Below are 17,364 nucleotides of genomic sequence, written 5' to 3'. Positions count from 1 at the left end.
GGCTGACCCCATTATAATCTATGGGGTTCATGGGTAACCTCTTCTTCAAAGTGATTTTATCATTAAAATAGCAGTTTTAAATTAATAGCACGTAGGAATAGCTTCTATAAAGACTATTCATCGCTTACTTTTATCTTGAAGGTCCGTGCCGCCATTTTTGAATTTTTCTTCTTTATGCTAATTGCACTCAGAAAGCACAGGGGGTGTGCCCTCGGGGGGGCATGTCCTGTGTACTATGAGCGCAGCATTCCAGCGCCACCTTTCTTCTGCTCCGTCTGGCACTCTCCTCCTCTTCTTGCAGAAGATTACTGCAAAATGGCCGGCGAAACAGCCGACTACGGATGTCCACTGCCCATTTTGCAGTGGTCTATTATATCAGAGACCACTGAATGGTCCTTACTAGAGATGAGCGAACACTGTTTGGATCAGCCGTTCCGAACAGCACACTCCCATAGAAATGAATGGAAGCACCTGGCACGTACACTTTGTCGGCGGCCGGTCGTCGTGCCAGCTGCTTCCATTCATTTCTATGGGAGCGTGCTGTTTAGAATGGCTGATCCGAACAGTGTTCACTCATCTCTAGTCCTCAGCAGTCATGACGGTGTTATTGTCTGTCATGATGCTGATGTGACCTCTGAGACCAAATCAGTGGTCTCTGATGTCAGGCAGAAGTGTCAAAGGGTTTGATTGTTTGTATGGGACATTATACTGAATGACATTATACTATGTGGAGAGGCCACTATGGGACATTATGCTGTGTGGAGAGGCCACTATGGGACATTATGCTGTGTGGAGAGGCCACTATGGGACAGTATTCTGTGAAGGGAGTCTATGGGGCATTATTCTTAAAGGGGTTTTCCAGGCATTGGATAAACTCTAAGAGGCCTGGGGCAGTAGTAACATAAAAATAAATAAATAAATAAATAATTAAAAAAATATACTCACCTGTTACTGGGGCTCTCCATTTGGTAGTTCACCTTGCCTCATTCCCCAGAAGCCCTGCTACTTATGTGGTCAATCAGTAGCCCCAGTGGATGCTGGAGAGTTCAATGTATGTGAAATTCAATGTATTCAAATTCAATGTATGTGAATGGGGCTATTTACATGCCAATTTTCATGTCCTATGTGATGAAATATGTAATACTGATGAATATGTGATGAAATAGATTCCTGTACAAATTATGTATTTTATCTGTGTGTTCAGTGTCTCAGAGGAGTTTGCTTAAATGCGTGAGCGCAGCCTATGTAATGAGTATAGTAATAGTAATGCAAAAGCCACAGCTTGGATAAGGAGGTGGAAATCCCATGTGTTATTGCAATTACGGTAGCAAGCCACAGTTACTGACCATTGCGACACCAGAAAGTATAGAAACCATAAAAAGCCATGTGGCACAGGATCCTGCAGATTCTTTGGAACTTAGCATGGGTTTTGTCCATATCATAAGTATCGGCGTCCACCACCGGGGCGCTCAGGACTGTGGTTTTCACCACACTTTGTTATTTCTTGTGGGGTTTATTCATTGCTCCTTTTTGGTCAATCTCTCCTGATGAACCTGGAGCTAATGTATCACTCGAGGGAAACGCGTTGAGAGGATGATTTATCCATTAGGGTATGCAGCTTGATTTGTAGTCAGTTCAGGCACAATATTTTTAATGCCTGACAGTGTGTCCACGTTCTATCTACGACCCAGGGAGTCAAGGTTTAGACATTGGATGTGTTTGTCATGAATACACGACCTTGATATCTCCCATTATATGGTTGAACTTTGGATACACTTATTCAAAACATGTTGCAATTGGTATCAACAACTATGTGACTCTTGCTGTCACTGCCCATGCATATTTAGAGCTATTTTTTCTGGGAACTGGATGCTATATATGTGTTCCTTTTCCCTTGATTCCCCAAATGTTTTTTCTCTAGTGGGGGGTACTAGGGGCAACTGTTTAATATATATGGCTGGGTAAAGCATGGCCAATTACAATAATACTAATACGCCATACTAGAATTTGATATGCGCTGTTTGAAGTGTGGTGTTACAGCCATAAAACCGCTACCCTAGTTTATTTCGGTCTGGAGACGGAATCAGTGTCATTCTATTCAGACCTGATCGCACCGCATGTGATATCGACCACTCATTTGGTTCATCTATGTGCCAACATTAATTACATCTGTGAATGACATACTAATACTAATTAGCATACTAATTAGCCTTGTGAATGACCTGTTTTATGTAAATAAACCTAAAATGTAACAAGACTGTCCTTTGGCTTTAGCGTTACCCAAAGACAGTGAATATCTCTTAGCCATGTTGCTCCCTTTTCTGTGCTATTTGTATATTAGTGTCTTGTATTATCGTAAGGGGTGAGTGGTGGCGGCATGAATGTAAGAGGGCGCTTCACTCCTGTGTAGCCTAGTGTAAGAGGTGAGCTGGATTGGAATGTGAAAGCGAAGTTTCCTTTTTTTTCCCCCCCTTATCAGTATTTCCTTGGAGTGTGGGAGGAAACACACACAAACACAGGGAGAAATTACAGATGTTTGTTCTTGGCAGGATTCCAACCCAGGACTTCAGCACTACAAGGCTGCAGTGCTAACCACTGAGCCACCATGCTGCATAGCAGAGTTTCCTTTTATAGTTACATCTAGAGTCAAATGTGTGTGTCAGATACCCCACAAAATTGGTATATAGTGAGTGGATGTATTTTGGGGGAGACATCCGATCCTTGACATCCTACTATTACCCAGTTTCACAGATCCCTTTAAAACATTCAAATGTGGGGTTAAGTTTGACCTTTCTGTTGCCTGAAGTGAAAATTAGGTTTGACTACCACTGCACATGCACACCATTCAGCACTGAAGCTGCTTAAATCAGAAAAGTCACTAAGAATCCAGTACAGTACGTACAGTACAGTGATTGAAAGAAGCCGGAGACATACACCTAGCCTCAGTGATCAGCTGAAAGCAGTTGTCTAGGAATTGGATAAGCTCTGGGGTGGCCCTGGGCAGTTACTTCCAGGGACCGAGGCATGGTGCACAACTGAACAAGGGGCAGGTAAGTCTGTTTTGTTTTTTTTTTTTTTATGTTACACCTGCCCCGACCTTCTAGAGTGTGTCCAGTACCTGGAAACCCCTTTAAGAATATGTTCCATAGACACACAATATAATGTTCCATACTAGGCCCTTCACATAGTATAAAGTCCAACAGGGGACCCTTCACATCTTATAATGTCCCATAGTGGCCCCTTAACACAGTATAATGTCCCATATTGGCCCCTCCATAGAGTATAACATCCCATAGTGGCCCTTATGAATTTTCCAGAAATTTCAGCTTCAGTGGGGCCACTGTTAAGCACTATAATATGAGGGGCCATTGTAGACCAGTATACTGGGGTAGACACTGTGGAGCATTATGCTGTGTGGGGATACTGTGGAGCATTTTATACTGTGTGGGAAGCATTGGGCAACATTATATGTTTATTGGTATTTTTTGTTTATTTTGCGTATTCATTCATATAGGTATCTTCAGTTATTTGAGGTTTGATGTACTGTTTATGTACCTAGTAGATAGAAAATTGTAGGCTTCTCAACATTATATACACTGTGTGGGGGGCCACAGGACAACTGTAATATACATTGGGGAGGGGGGCCCACAAATTTTGCAGGCAAAATTTTAGTCCAAAATTAAGTCCTGCCATCAGTGAATCACGCTGTGTACTGCAGCGTTCATGTATCATGTGTATTACACTTTGTGTTCATGCAGGTGCAGCTTTGGAGATTTTTGGTCCTAGAGCTTTTCAGGCTACAATGGGCTCAACTGCTCAGATTCCCTGTTCATATACAGTAGAGAAACCCCCTGTGGATCCCAGATTTTTTGCTGCTTTTTGGTACTTTCATGGAAAAGAAATCCTGAGCTATGATGATGAAATAAGAACAACCAATTCCAGATATTCACTAAACATAGAGAAAGCATTAAATGGAACAGTGGATCTCTATATATCTAAAATATCTATCTGGGATGCCGGGGCCTACACCTGCTCAGTGCTCTACAGCCCAGTAAAGAAGGAGAAGGACATCATCGTGTACATTAAAGGTAACTACAACCTTGACCATATATTTTGTGGAACATCTGTGAAACTACCGGTAGATACAAATGTGTAGTAAATCCAGATTCACAGAAAGTGAGAAATAAAATATAGCTTTTTATTTGATAAAATATAAAAAGCCCCAGGCTAAAAAATACTGTATGATTGTTATAGTCATAGAAAATATAGAACAGCACACAGAAATATAGCCGGTTTGTTATGAAACTCAGGCCAATGCAATTGCACTCACTGAATTCTATAATATACAGAAACAACCCCAAGCTAATAACTCAGAAACAATGTTATCACAACATCCTCACACTAAAGCCGGATTCACATCTGCGTTCAGTCAGTGTAGTCGGTCTGTGGGTAATTGGCCACCAGACTTAGAAAGCCAAGACTATCAGGCTATCTGTATTCACTAGCTGAGATAAATTCTAGGATAATGATCTGTAAAGATCTACTGTGTAGATCTATTATATGAAGCAAACACACATACATGCAGGTATACAAGTTCATCAGGAGAAGTATAGTTTGTTCCGAGGGTAGAATAAATTGCAGTGATAGCTGCATGTCCTGGAGCCCAACCTCGGTTATTCTGAAGTACTGGAGCCCACCATCAGTCTCCAGAAAATGGAGTTATCTCTGCAATTTATTCTGTCTTCCGAACTTGATATCTAAAGTCCATTAATAGGGTTTTACAATACATTTCTTAGAATGGGTCTTCAATATTAGATTAGAAGATGTCAACAGCTGGCACACGCACCAATCTGCTATTTGAAGAGACTACAGATGATCTCCCTAGAGTTGAGTTGATTGAAAATGAATGACCTCTCCTAAGGATGCTATTCCTAGAAAACCCCCTATAAAATGAATGATATGTATATGTATATTCAACTAACTTTTCATGATCAGTTGAGACAGCATCTCCACGGGTTGTGATCACTGATAATGCTGTGGGTATAAATGAAGAGAGTGTTCTTCGTTGCTCCGTCACTGGATTCTACCCTGAGGACATTGATATCAAATGGTTCAGGGGCACAGAGAGACTGTATAGTGTTACTTTGGATGGACCCTGGAGAAATCTCAATGGAACCTACAATGTGGACAGTGCGGTGACCATAACACCTACTGAGGAGGACAGAGAGAGGAACTTCTCATGTAGAGTCCAACATGAATCTCTTAAGGATCCCCTCCAAAAAGACTTCAAGCTGATATATAAACGTAGAGAAATCCTTAATACAACAATTGGTGAGTAACACAATTCAAAGTCATTCAATGAAGTTTTTTTTACCCATTTTGAAATGTTTGAATTTGCACCCCTTTATACATATAACTACTACAGGGGAGACAAAGTGACAGTAATGAGTGTATGAAGAAAAAGATCTGTGATAATGATGTATGTGATACAGCTATGCTTCTGAAAATATATTCTGGATTTGTTTCAAATATTTCAAAGAAATTAAGATTTGACCTGAATAGAGATGAGCGAACACTGTTCGGATCAGCCGATCCGAACAGCACGCACCCATAGAAATGAATGGAAGCACCTGTGACGCTGACTTTGCCGGCAAAGGTGTTTCCATTCATTTCTATGGGAGCGTGCTGTTCGCTCATCTCTAGACCTGAATCCAAAACTTTGGGGGTTCATCACCCGCAAACCTGGAAGTGAAATTATTATTACAGTCTTCAGACCCCAGAATATAATAAGTGGAGGCCCAGGGAAGGTGCGGGTAAATATGACAAACAGTGAAACTCACCCTCCCTCATCTCTCCGGAGCTTTCTCATGGCATACTTCAGGGTACTCTTCTGGTCTCTTGGTGACTTCACATCTCCTGGGGCCACTGCTGGGGTCTCAGCAGTCACATGGGGCACACCAACTTCATAAAGTGTGCATTAAAGGGAGTGCCAAAAACTCCACTTATACCAGTATAACAGTTTCACTTCTAGTTTGTGACAAACTTATTTCCCTGTCGTCCTACCAGTGGCACAATATGGGGTATTTCTGCCCCTGTGTGCTGGTAGGACAGGTGGATTTTTAATTAGCCAATTAAATAATCATGGCTTGCCCTATAAGAGGGCACAAGGACCTGCATGTTTTTTACTGTCCTGTGTGACCGGACAGGTGGTGAGGAGGCCTGTGGCCTCTTGTAGGGGTTGGAAGAAGGTGTCTGTTTACCCCTTCTTCTTTCCCTTTTTTCTCTTTCCCTTTTCTTTCTGAGAGGTTTAGGTTTTGTCTTACCTGCTCTGCAGGGTGTTCTGATGGCTCAGCTGTGCACAGCTCATTCACTGCCCAGTAAGGTGAGTCTCCAGCTTTCCTCTATGTTTAGTGCAAACTAAACGCACTGATACTTTTTGCTATGGGCACTCTGTCAACTTCCTTTCTGTTGTAGAATTTGTGTGGGAGCTTTCAGCTTTCCTTTATGCTTAGTGCATAGTCTGAGCACTTATGTCGATTGCTATGGCTTGTGCGCATCGGTCTGGCCGGGCTTCGCCCGCTGCCCTAAAGCGCAGCTAATGTGAACAGCAGCCTGTAAGATGGCAGTGAGTTTTCCAGCAATTCCCACAGCTCTGGTGAGGTAAGCTGAAGGTGCACCAAGACTACTTTGTGAGTGAGCAAGTCCCTTTTTTTTTGTGTTTCTGTCTGTAAGGAAACAGACTTATGTTGAGTGCACCGGGTCTAGAGTTTTATACTGTTTGTACTCTACCCGAAGGCTAGATCTGCCTGCTGCCATCTGCGGCATCTGCCTGTGGGCTGCCTGACTAACGCCTACTGTGTCGGCTTGACTACCTGGCTCATCTCACTGTTGCTTACTTGGGCAGCTATCTGCAGCATCTGCTCCTGTAGGAGCATCATGAGCAGAAGCATATTGCTGGTGCTTCTTCACTTTGCAAAGCTGTGAAAGTTTGTTCAGACAACATGACCACTGTATTCTATATGAACAAACAAGATGGCACCAGATCTCCAGCCCTGCTGAGAGAGGCGAAGCTTATATTCTCCTGGGCAGGAAAGAATCTGACCCAGTTATCCACTGTTCACATCAAGGGCTCCCTGAACATAGTAGCAGATCAGTTGAGTCAGGGTATCATTGTATCCGGTGAAAAGTCACTCAGTTCAGACGTATTTCAACAGATCGTCCAGAGATGGGGTCTCCCGGAGGTCGATCTTATGGCAACCCGTCTCAATGCCAAGGTGGGGACGTTCTGCTCTCGGTACCAGGAGGACAATCCCTTGGCAGTGGATGCCCTGTCCATCCCGTGGAGGTTCAGGCTGTTCTACATCTTACCTCCAATTCCAATCATACCATGGGGTATTGATAAAATAAGACAGGACCAAGCCTTGGGATTTGCCATAATTCCGTTCTGGCCAAAAAGGGCTTGGTTTGCCCAGCTCATGTGGATGAGTCAAGGCATATACTGAAGGCTCCCCCCCCCCCTCCTCCCAGACCTGGTAACCCAAGGAGAGCTGAGATACCAGGATCTGAGGAGACTCAACCTGACAGCCTGGAGGTTGACCAGTCCCTCTTAAGGAATAGAGGACTGTCTCAAGCCGTTCTGAAGACTCTTGCAAGCGCTAGAGCTGTGTCTACTAATAACAACTACAGAAGAATTGGTAAAATCTTCAATGCCTGGTGTCTTGAACATGAAGTGGACTCCTCCGATCCCCCAGTGAGGGCGATCCTGGATTTTCTTCAGAACAGATTAGACAGAGGGCTCGCTGCTGCCACCCTAAAGGTACATGTAGCCGCTCTGTCCGCCTATCTGGGGAGGCGTTTGTCTCAAGATCCTTTAGTAAGCACGTTTATGAAAGGGGCAACTAAGCTGAGACCTGTGGTTACCACACATGTCCACCAGTGGGACCTCAATACGGTCCTTTCGGCACTACTCACAAAGCCTTTTGAGCCTCTGGAAGAGGTCAAACTAAAGTTATAACATCAGCCAAAAGAGTCAATGAGCTGCAAGCTCTGTCTTCGGAGAAGCCATATACCTCCTCTCTCCGGATCGTGTTCAGCTTAGGTTCCTTCTGGGCTTCAGACCCAAAATTCCTTCCATCACAAATATAAACCAGCTGATCACCTTACCAGCTTTTTTCCATCTCCTTCCTCTGCTGACGAAGAAAAGTTCCATACACTGGACCTCGTGAGATGCCTGAGGATCTACCTCCAGCATACGCATTGCTTCAGAAAGTCTGGAAAACCTCCTCATCAACTTCTTGGGGAGACACAAAGGGCTTAAGGCTTCCAAAGCCTCAATTTCATGCTGGGTCAGGGAGACAATTAAGTTCTTTTATTCAAGGGCGCATTCCACAAGGTTGGTTACCACCTCCTGGGCAGAGACAAAAGCCATGTCTCTAAGTCAAATTTGCTCTGCTGCATTTTGGTCCTCAGAGGCAACCCTTGTGTCCCACTACCGCCTGGACACTCGTGCTTCAGAAGCTACAGCTTTGGTTACGGTTTAAGTGCAGTTTGTGGTGAGGATCCACCCTAGGTGATTACTTGCTAACTCCCCATATTGTGCCGCTGGTAGGACGACTGGGAACAAAGGATTATGAAGATAATCTTGTTTCCCTTAGTCCTAACAGCGGCACAAGACTTCCCGCCCAGAATAAGTTTGTCATTGTTATAAATATATTGTGTTACCTATGTATAATTATGTTACTCTTGTATATACACACAGGTGGGTGTGCCCTCTTATAGGGCAAGCCATGATTATTTAATTAGCTAATTAAAAATCCACCTGTCCTACCAGCACACAGGGGCAGAAATACCCCATATTGTGCCGCTGTTAGGACTAAGGGTGCATTCACACTACGTATACTGAAGCTTATTCTGAACGTAAAACACGTTCAGAATAAGCGGCGTATAAAGCAACTCCATTCATTTCTATGGGAGCCGGCATACGAGCACTCCCCATAGAAATGAATGGGCTGCTTCTTTCAGTACGAGCACTCCCATTGAAGTGAATGGGAAGTGCCGGCGTATACGGCTTGCCATGAGCAGAGCTTACCGTACACGCCGGCACTTCCCATTCACTTCAATGGGACTGCTCGCAGTGAAAGAAGCAGCCCATTCATTTCTATGGGGAGCGCTCGTATGCCGGCTCCCATAGAAATGAATGGAGCTGCTTTATACGCCGCTTATTCTGAACGTGTTTTACGTTCAGAATAAGCTTCAGTATACGTAGTGTGAATGCACCCTAAGGGAAACAAGATTATCTTTATAATCCTTCGTTCACCTGAAACTAATCTTTTGGCTGAACCATCCAAACCTGTAATGAAATAAATGTTCAGCGGTTTACCCATTTCTACTAATAAATTGTATATATGCATTGTATGTGTGTTAAAGATGGAAAGCCCCATCAATGTGATTGAGGTTATATAAGACATGTATGTTTCACCACATCTAGCATGTACTGAATATATTTCTAGTAAATCTATCTTTATTAATATATTTTACCAGATACAAAACAGATGCCGGAGAATCAGAGTCCTGCAATAATAATAATAATTGTTGGGGTCGTGTCAGCGGTGGTCATTGTGATCCTTGTAGTTTCACTTTTATTTTGCAAATACAAAAACAAAAGTAAGTACTCCCTCCGTCTACATACTGCAGGTTTTAGGGGTTTTTTTTGTTTCTATTCTTACATGTACATACAGACCGGTAGGAAATTCATGGCTCACAGACGAGAATATCTTGTATCACAGTAATATAATGGAGGGGGGGAAGTCCACCGTAATAGATATTTCTCTAACATGGTGAATTTTCACAGTATCACTTATTTTTAGACAATGGGGCGTTAGAAGTTACTTTGTTAGATATCTATGCAAATATGCAAATCCAACCTAACAACCCCTTTTAGGCTAAGGGCCCACGTAGGGTTTTGCGCACGCTTAAATGATTAATAGGTGGAAGCCCAAGAGAGGTAAAAATAAACCCCAAAACACTCATACTTGCTGTCAGTTACCCCTCTTGGGCTGCCTCGTAGTGACCTAGTTCAGGTGACACTGACCTTTTAGTTTATTTTAAGTTACGTTTGTTTTATTTCTATTTTTTTGCTTGTGTCACACAAATGAATGCCCTATGTGGTGCTCAAGCCATGTAGTTGCAGTATTACATTGGAATGGCTTTCTGTTAAATTGAAGGGTCTGTGTACTCTCTATGTTACATCGTTTTATAACTGGAATAAGATACTTTTTTTTAATGCATGAACAGGAGATATACTGTGAGAAATTGTATTTATGTACATATGTAATAAATGTCTCTGTATTCATGTACTGTATTGGTACAGGAACTTCACCTGATCTGGAGATTGGAGAAATTATAGTACCAAAACTGACACTGAATGAGGAGGCCACGCTGGAGTGTACACTACGTAACTATATACAAGGTGTTCACAATGTAACATGGTATGAAAAGAGGATAGAGAAAGATAACCCAATAGCTATACCAAAAACTGATCAACGTAGACCTACAAGCACAGAACCAGATAGACAATCAGGTGACCGGCACACCTACAAGTCCTATCTGACTCTCAGACAAGTACAACAATCAGACCAGGGAATAAAATATATCTGCAGAGTGGAAAATTCATCATCTGGGCAGAAGATGGAGAAGAGTACAGGATGGTTAAATGTGACAGGTGAGTAGAAACTGATATTATATGGGAAAATTGATATGACGTTACTTACATATACACAGACACATATATGCACGGTTCATTTTGTGTACCAGTAAAAAAAAAACATATATATATATATATATATATATATATATATATATACACACACACATATATATGTCTTGAATTTGGAAAAAAAATCATATTTGATTTATCACTAAAGAAGGGTTTGGTGAATGTGCATATGAAACTGGTGGGTTCGGTACCTCAAACAAGGTTAAGAACTACTGCCTGACGCCCTGCTGTGTAGGGATGTCGTCCTGAGCTCTATCTTATGGTTACCTATAATGCTGCGGCTTTCTTTCTCTAAATTTTGGATATCCATACTGTAATTTCCCAAATTCTGAGTGTATTCCCAATTTCTTATTTCTGCTGGTGTCTAGAGGGATCTACTTGGTTTGGGGGCGGCCAGATGGCCTTACCTTCAGATGTTCAGCTCTGGGCTCTGCCAGATGTGATGCTCCTATTGCTTACACTCAGTGCTGTAGGGAGGGTTCTTGTCTTGTACTTTAAGTCCCTTTTTTGTTCTTATTTCTTATTTTCCTTAAAAAAGTCATTTTTAACTAATCACATCCTTGCATAGCCTTTAGAAAGGCTATTCCACACCTACCTTTTGTACGCAAATCGCCTCAATAGTTTTTGAATAAGTCTGTTTTTATTCATATGCTAATTAGCTTCTCCATGCATCCCGGAAGTCTCTTTGTGCAATGTCTTCTGTATATACAGCACAGGCTACTGACTCCTCCTCCCTGCTCTCATACACAGCAGGGAAAGGAGAGCTGGTGGACAACGTCCTGTGCATGGAGAAGCTAATTAGCATATGAATAAAAACGGACATATTCAAACACTACTGAGGTAATTTACATACAAAAGGTAGGTGTGGAATAGACTTTCTAAAGGCTATGTAAGTATGTGATTAGTTAAAAATGACTTTTGTCAGTGATAGAGCCCCTTTAAGATATTTTTAGTCTACCTTTGATCTGTCTTCCATGGAGTCAATGTATTCCAGGTTTTGTCTTACAGGTAGCTCATTACAAGGTATAAATTCAGGAGCTTATGTTCAGTGCTACTTACTCCTTCTTACTCCTCCTACCCTTTATTTTCTACCCCGGCTCACAGTGGTGATGTTGAATTCTATCATTGACTAAGCTCAAATTATTGGTCCTAATCGGTGGGGAGTCTCAAGCTGAGGCCTAAGAATCAGCCGCTAAATCCGCAGCAAGATCAACCGAGACGCTTTTTTTTTCAGTTTCCTGCGTCAATAGTTTTCAGTTGAAGGCAGAATGAAGAAAGAATATGCCGCTTAGGGTAAAATGCCAGAAAAATCAGCGCCAGATTCCACTGTATGAACAGGGTCTTCAATTTTGGATATCGGATGTCCCTCACTCCTTTCTAAAACCACCCAAACTACAGTAAATATTGACTTTGGAATAAATGCACAAAACACTTTATTTTGGGTGTCAAAATGGCCACAGCTTTATTAAACTCACAGAAGAAAAATAATGACAGGAGTAGTCAGGTGAAGATCAGGGGTAGGGAACCTTGGCTCTCCAAGGAAATGGAGAGTGACCATTCCGGTGGGGGCAGCCAAGTGACGCCAAGTAACACTCTGGCACAGAGAATTTTTGAAGGTCTCACCACATCACACACACATGAACAATGACAGTTAAGGGTGGAGGCTTTTGGATTTCCCATTGTCTATTCGTGTAAAATATGCATTCATCCGACTAAACAGTGCATTACCCTCATCGGCTCCAGTCGAACGCTTATTTTCTCGAGTGGGAATAATTCTCTCACTGAGAAGCAACTGCCTGTCGGACAAAATATTTGAAATCCTTGTTCTTCTGAATGCAAACAAGCACATAACTTAAATAATGTATAATAACTTTTCTAGTTTTGAAAATAAACTTAAAGGGGTTGTCCCATCACAAGGATCCTATCTATACTGCTTGTTAATGTGGATTTAAGACTTTTCCTAAATACATTGCTTCATCAAAACTGCTTTGTTTGTCCATTATATTACTTTATTCAATTTTTTGTGGCCACAGCCCTGACTTAGCTGCTCATGAGTCAAGTGATGTATCTGCTGCTCTCAGGGGGGAGGAAGGAGGGGCTAAGTGCATGGGAGCGAGCCTGTGTATCTAGCTATTCCTGTGTCTACACCACATGACCTAGGTCCTGCACTCAGATAGAGGAGAGGAGCTGCTTTAATTTCTTCTGTTCTCCCAGTTATCAGGCTAGCTAATTCAATTGTGTTCATTATGGCAGAGACAGGCAGTCTCTGTATGTAACACAGAATGGAGTTGCTGCTGCCTGTACTTCATAGTCCAATATGGGTGGGCGGAGCTACATGCAAATTTGGGGGCCGAGCTAAACGGCAGGTTGCATGTGAAACCCCGCCCACCAAATGATGCAAGAAACCAGGAAGAAAGAAGATTTTACAGCAGTAAAGACTGATGAGTGAGGTGGGAATACCCCTTTAAAGTTCTTTTTCCATTTAGCCTATGTTCAATTGTTCCATTTTTTGTTTTTTATTACATTTTTTGTTTAAATTTTTCAAGTATTTTAGTATTTTTAAAATACTTTTGAAGTAGTATTTAGTATTTGTATTTAAAATACTTTCTCAAACTATTTTCCTGAACACTGGCTGCCGTAGTCAAGACTCACATCGTACTCCAAGTGTTTTGAGTGAATGTTTGCTGCCGCTGCCCCACCCTTTCAGCAACAGCCCGCCTCTGAGCTTCTGCTTCCTGCACAGTCTCAGTAACTCTCTTGGATGCCATATATTCATCAAATTGCTGACGTCAATGATTCGTCTGTTCTGGCATTTCAGCAGCTGGCTTGCTGCTGAACTTGTTCCTCATGCCGTGCCTGTGATTGTTCTGGCATCTCAGCAGCTCACTGGGATGCCATATAATGAGCATGTTCCGGAGTTTAAGCTGCTCTAAGAGCCGCTTGATGCCTAGCTTGCTCAGTCCTCCTTAGCTCCGCTTGAGGAGAAATCTGTTGACTTCTGGCTACCTTCCTAGCTCTTGTTTTTTCAAGAATTTTGTGAAAAATTAGATTTTTGTTTTCCTGGCAAGTTTAAAATTGGGAAACTGCCAATGTGGATTAAAGTGAAAACAACAAATAAAAAGTAAATCAAAATTCACTAAGGAACACAAACTGATCACAACACAAACAACAAAATCTGAGTTGCTAAGCAACCGAACAACAATGAACCCAAAACCAAGCACAAATTGCAAAGCAAGTAATAAATTCCGATTAATGAAGCAAAAGACCATAAGTAAAGAGAATGAAACGAAACCAAAACAACAATCCTGCAATTACCATACTGTATACCTAATCACTTAAACTCAAAACTGCAGCTATTTTTCTCTATTACAGCACAAGCAATATGACTGGTGAAATTTTTTTATCCCATTAATTTTTTTTTTATTATTCACACATTTTTCATTTCTCTCTGGACCCAATTCTGAAGTCCACGCAGACAGAGTCGTGGGCAGAAACTAGTTTATAATATTAGTAGGATAGTATAGTATTAACATAAATTGATTATAGTCATGAAGCCATGTCATTTACTGGGATAAAAAGTATCCTATGTTTTAATCCAGATTACAAACTATCTATGTGCCAAATTTCATCCAAATCCGTTCAGCCATTTTTTGCGTGATTGAGTAACAAACATCCAAACTTTCACATTTATAATACACTCCTGTAAGGAGTTTGCTCTTGTTCCCGGGTTTCCTTAGCTATGTCGAGGAGACCATGTGGGTGTCTACCATATACCAACTCGAAAAATCTGTGGAGGACTGGGGTACCTCCCGGATTGCAAACATTAAGGGCCCCTTCACACGGAGTTTACGCTCCATGTATTCTGTACATTTTACACGTGTAAAAATACACGTGTAAAATGTGGTTAGCCATTGAGTTCAATGGCATGTTCGTATACGAATGAAGACGCGCGTTATACGAAAAAGCCATTGAACTCAATGACTAACTACATTTTACACGTGTATTTTTAGACATGTATAATGTACAGAATAGACAGCGCGTAGACAGAATACACAGAGCGTAAACTCTGTGTGAAGGGTCCCTAAATAGGGCAGTAGGTAATCCCAATCTTTGCCGTCCTTGCTAACCACCCTCTTTAGCATATTCTTTAAGGATTTATTAAACCCCTCCACTAGGCAATCTGTCTGGGGTTGATATACAGACGTTCGCAGGTGTTAAATTTTCAGGAGTTTACACATTTCTTTCATTACCTTGGACATAAAAGGAGTCCCTTGGTCAGTCAGGATTTCCTTGGGTATACCTTTCCTAGAGAATATATAAAACTTCACCACAACAGTATCTCGGACCTGCCTGGTGTGTTCCTTGGTCTTCTTGATGATCTCTGTGCATTAAACAGAACCCTGAGCCTATCACAGAGCAGGTGCATTTATACGGAGACTTGGTTACACACAGGTGGATTCTATTTATCATCAGTCATTTAGGACAACATTGGATCATTCAGAGATCTGAACTGAACCTCTGGAATGAGTTTGCTGCACTAAAGTAAAGTGAGATCATCTGGTTTCCCAAAAAATTTAATCTCCATATCATACAATGGCATAAAATACAGATATGGGAGATATTAATATGAGAAGTAGGAGTTGTAGTTATACACTTGTGCCTTATGCATTGAATGCTTCTGTATTCACATATTGTATTTCTGCAGGAATTCTGCCTGACCTGAAGATTGGAGAAATCATAGTGCCAAAAATGATACTGGGTAAGAGTGCCACGCTGGAGTGTACACTACAGAACTATATACAAGGTGTTCACACTGTAATATGGTATGAAAAGAAGGAGGACACAGAACTGATAAATGCTGCATATGATCAACGTAGACATGTAACCATAATAAAAAGCAGTCAGCCAGATGACCAGCAAAGCTACAAAACCTATCTGGCCCTCACACCTGTAACAAGAGCAGATGATGGAATAAAATATATCTGCAGCGTGCAAGGTCCAAACTCTGAGGAGATAATAGAGAACAGTACAGGATGTCTACAAGTGAGCGGTGAGTAGAAACTGATATTATATGGGAAATGATGTATATATATCCAGTATGTCACTCATACCTCTGACTCATATACGTGATATAACACTGTAAGGCAAAATTATCAATATCAGAATCATTTCAATTAAAGGGATTGTCCCACAAATAAACATGATTATCTGAAGGCAGAGGAAATAGGGGGCATCACAGGAAGTCCCCTCCGTGAATGATGTCTCAAGAGCTGTGTAAGCACATCTGACAAGGCTTACATCCTTCACTTATGTCAATGGCACGGATATCAAAAATAATGAAATAAAACTTAACTTTTATATTAACTATTATAAGTTGTTTTATTTTATTATTTTTAATATTCTTGCCATTGACATAAGTGAATTGTGTACAACAATAGACCATCTAAATTTTCCAAGGCTCCTCCCATGAATGATGTCTCAAGAGCCATGTTTGCATTGACCACTACATCTGACAGGGCTAAATCTCCGATCTGAGTAACCTCCGATCAAAGACACTGTGGGTGGATGTCTGCTGGTCATAATAGCAGGTAACCACTGGTGGCGCCAGCTCATCTTCAGTATGCCAGATGTTGGAAAGGAGGTAAATATGGAAAAAGTATTAGTTCCTTACATAGAAAATAACATGAAATACGGTTTTATTCACATTTATATCAAAGGCCTCCACTGTAGATTGTATTCAAATAATTTAGAAGCTTAGCATCAGAAATTTTCTATGAAGTCGTCTCCTACAGCTGTACCTGTACATTTATTATATGACGGCCACAGCTCCTGAACATACATTGAACCATGAAATAGAATCATCTTTACATATAATTCTCTAGTCAAAATGTTTACAAGGCAGGCACAGGATAAAAATTATATGACTAATAGTCATTTATCAAAAACTCAATGTTTCAGCCTTAGGGCTGGGGCCCCACGTTGCAAAAATACAGCGTTTTGTCCATGGCAGAAAAGCAGCATTTTCAAAAACTCGCAGAATGTCAATTATACCTATGGAAACGCGTGTGTTTTCTGTATAGGTGGAATAGGTGCAGTAAGTCCGCAGAGGAAAACTCTGCAGACTTTCTCTGAAAAAAGCTGCGGAAAAAACTGTGATACGTTTGCGACACATTTTTTCTGCTGTGTTTTTTTTTTTCCTATGTCGGCTACATGGGGACTTAGCCTTAAATGGATTTCTACTGCACTATTTCTCTATTTCTAACTATATGTAAACTTCTTCAAAATTAAGATTGGTCACTGACTACACTGGAGATTATGAATAACCTGATTGATTATTAATAATTGTATATTTTCATATAGAACACGAGACTCCAGGTAAAATAAATACACAAGAGCGGAGGAAGGAGGACATAGCATATTCATCTTCAGGCTATACATCTACTGATGAACAAGAGATGATGAAAACTCCACAACTGAGTCATAAAATATCTGCTGAACAAGAGACTGAGCAATTGTCGGAGGCTGAAAAAATTGAAATTACGCCAAAACATAGAAACAGCAAAGGACTGTGTGGTAAGTCTCTGGACTGA

At 41.3% G+C, this 17,364-nt stretch overlaps 1 protein-coding gene across 1 annotated transcript in view; it reads left to right on the top strand.

Annotated features, from left to right (window-relative positions):
- The window catches only part of LOC142217150 (uncharacterized), a 45,184-nt gene that overhangs the window by 1,511 nt on the left and 26,309 nt on the right, over positions 1 to 17,364 (top strand). The window contains exons 2-7 of the mRNA XM_075285340.1: positions 3,759 to 4,088; positions 4,996 to 5,331; positions 9,541 to 9,663; positions 10,370 to 10,720; positions 15,480 to 15,824; positions 17,135 to 17,347. Coding sequence (XP_075141441.1) covers positions 3,759 to 4,088; positions 4,996 to 5,331; positions 9,541 to 9,663; positions 10,370 to 10,720; positions 15,480 to 15,824; positions 17,135 to 17,347 — 1,698 coding nt within the window. The remainder of the gene's footprint in view (positions 1 to 3,758; positions 4,089 to 4,995; positions 5,332 to 9,540; positions 9,664 to 10,369; positions 10,721 to 15,479; positions 15,825 to 17,134; positions 17,348 to 17,364) is intronic.

Source organism: Leptodactylus fuscus, chromosome 8 (assembly GCF_031893055.1).
Source record: "Leptodactylus fuscus isolate aLepFus1 chromosome 8, aLepFus1.hap2, whole genome shotgun sequence".
Taxonomy (NCBI): Eukaryota; Metazoa; Chordata; class Amphibia; order Anura; family Leptodactylidae; genus Leptodactylus; species Leptodactylus fuscus.
This window is presented reverse-complemented; position numbering and strand designations above follow the sequence as displayed.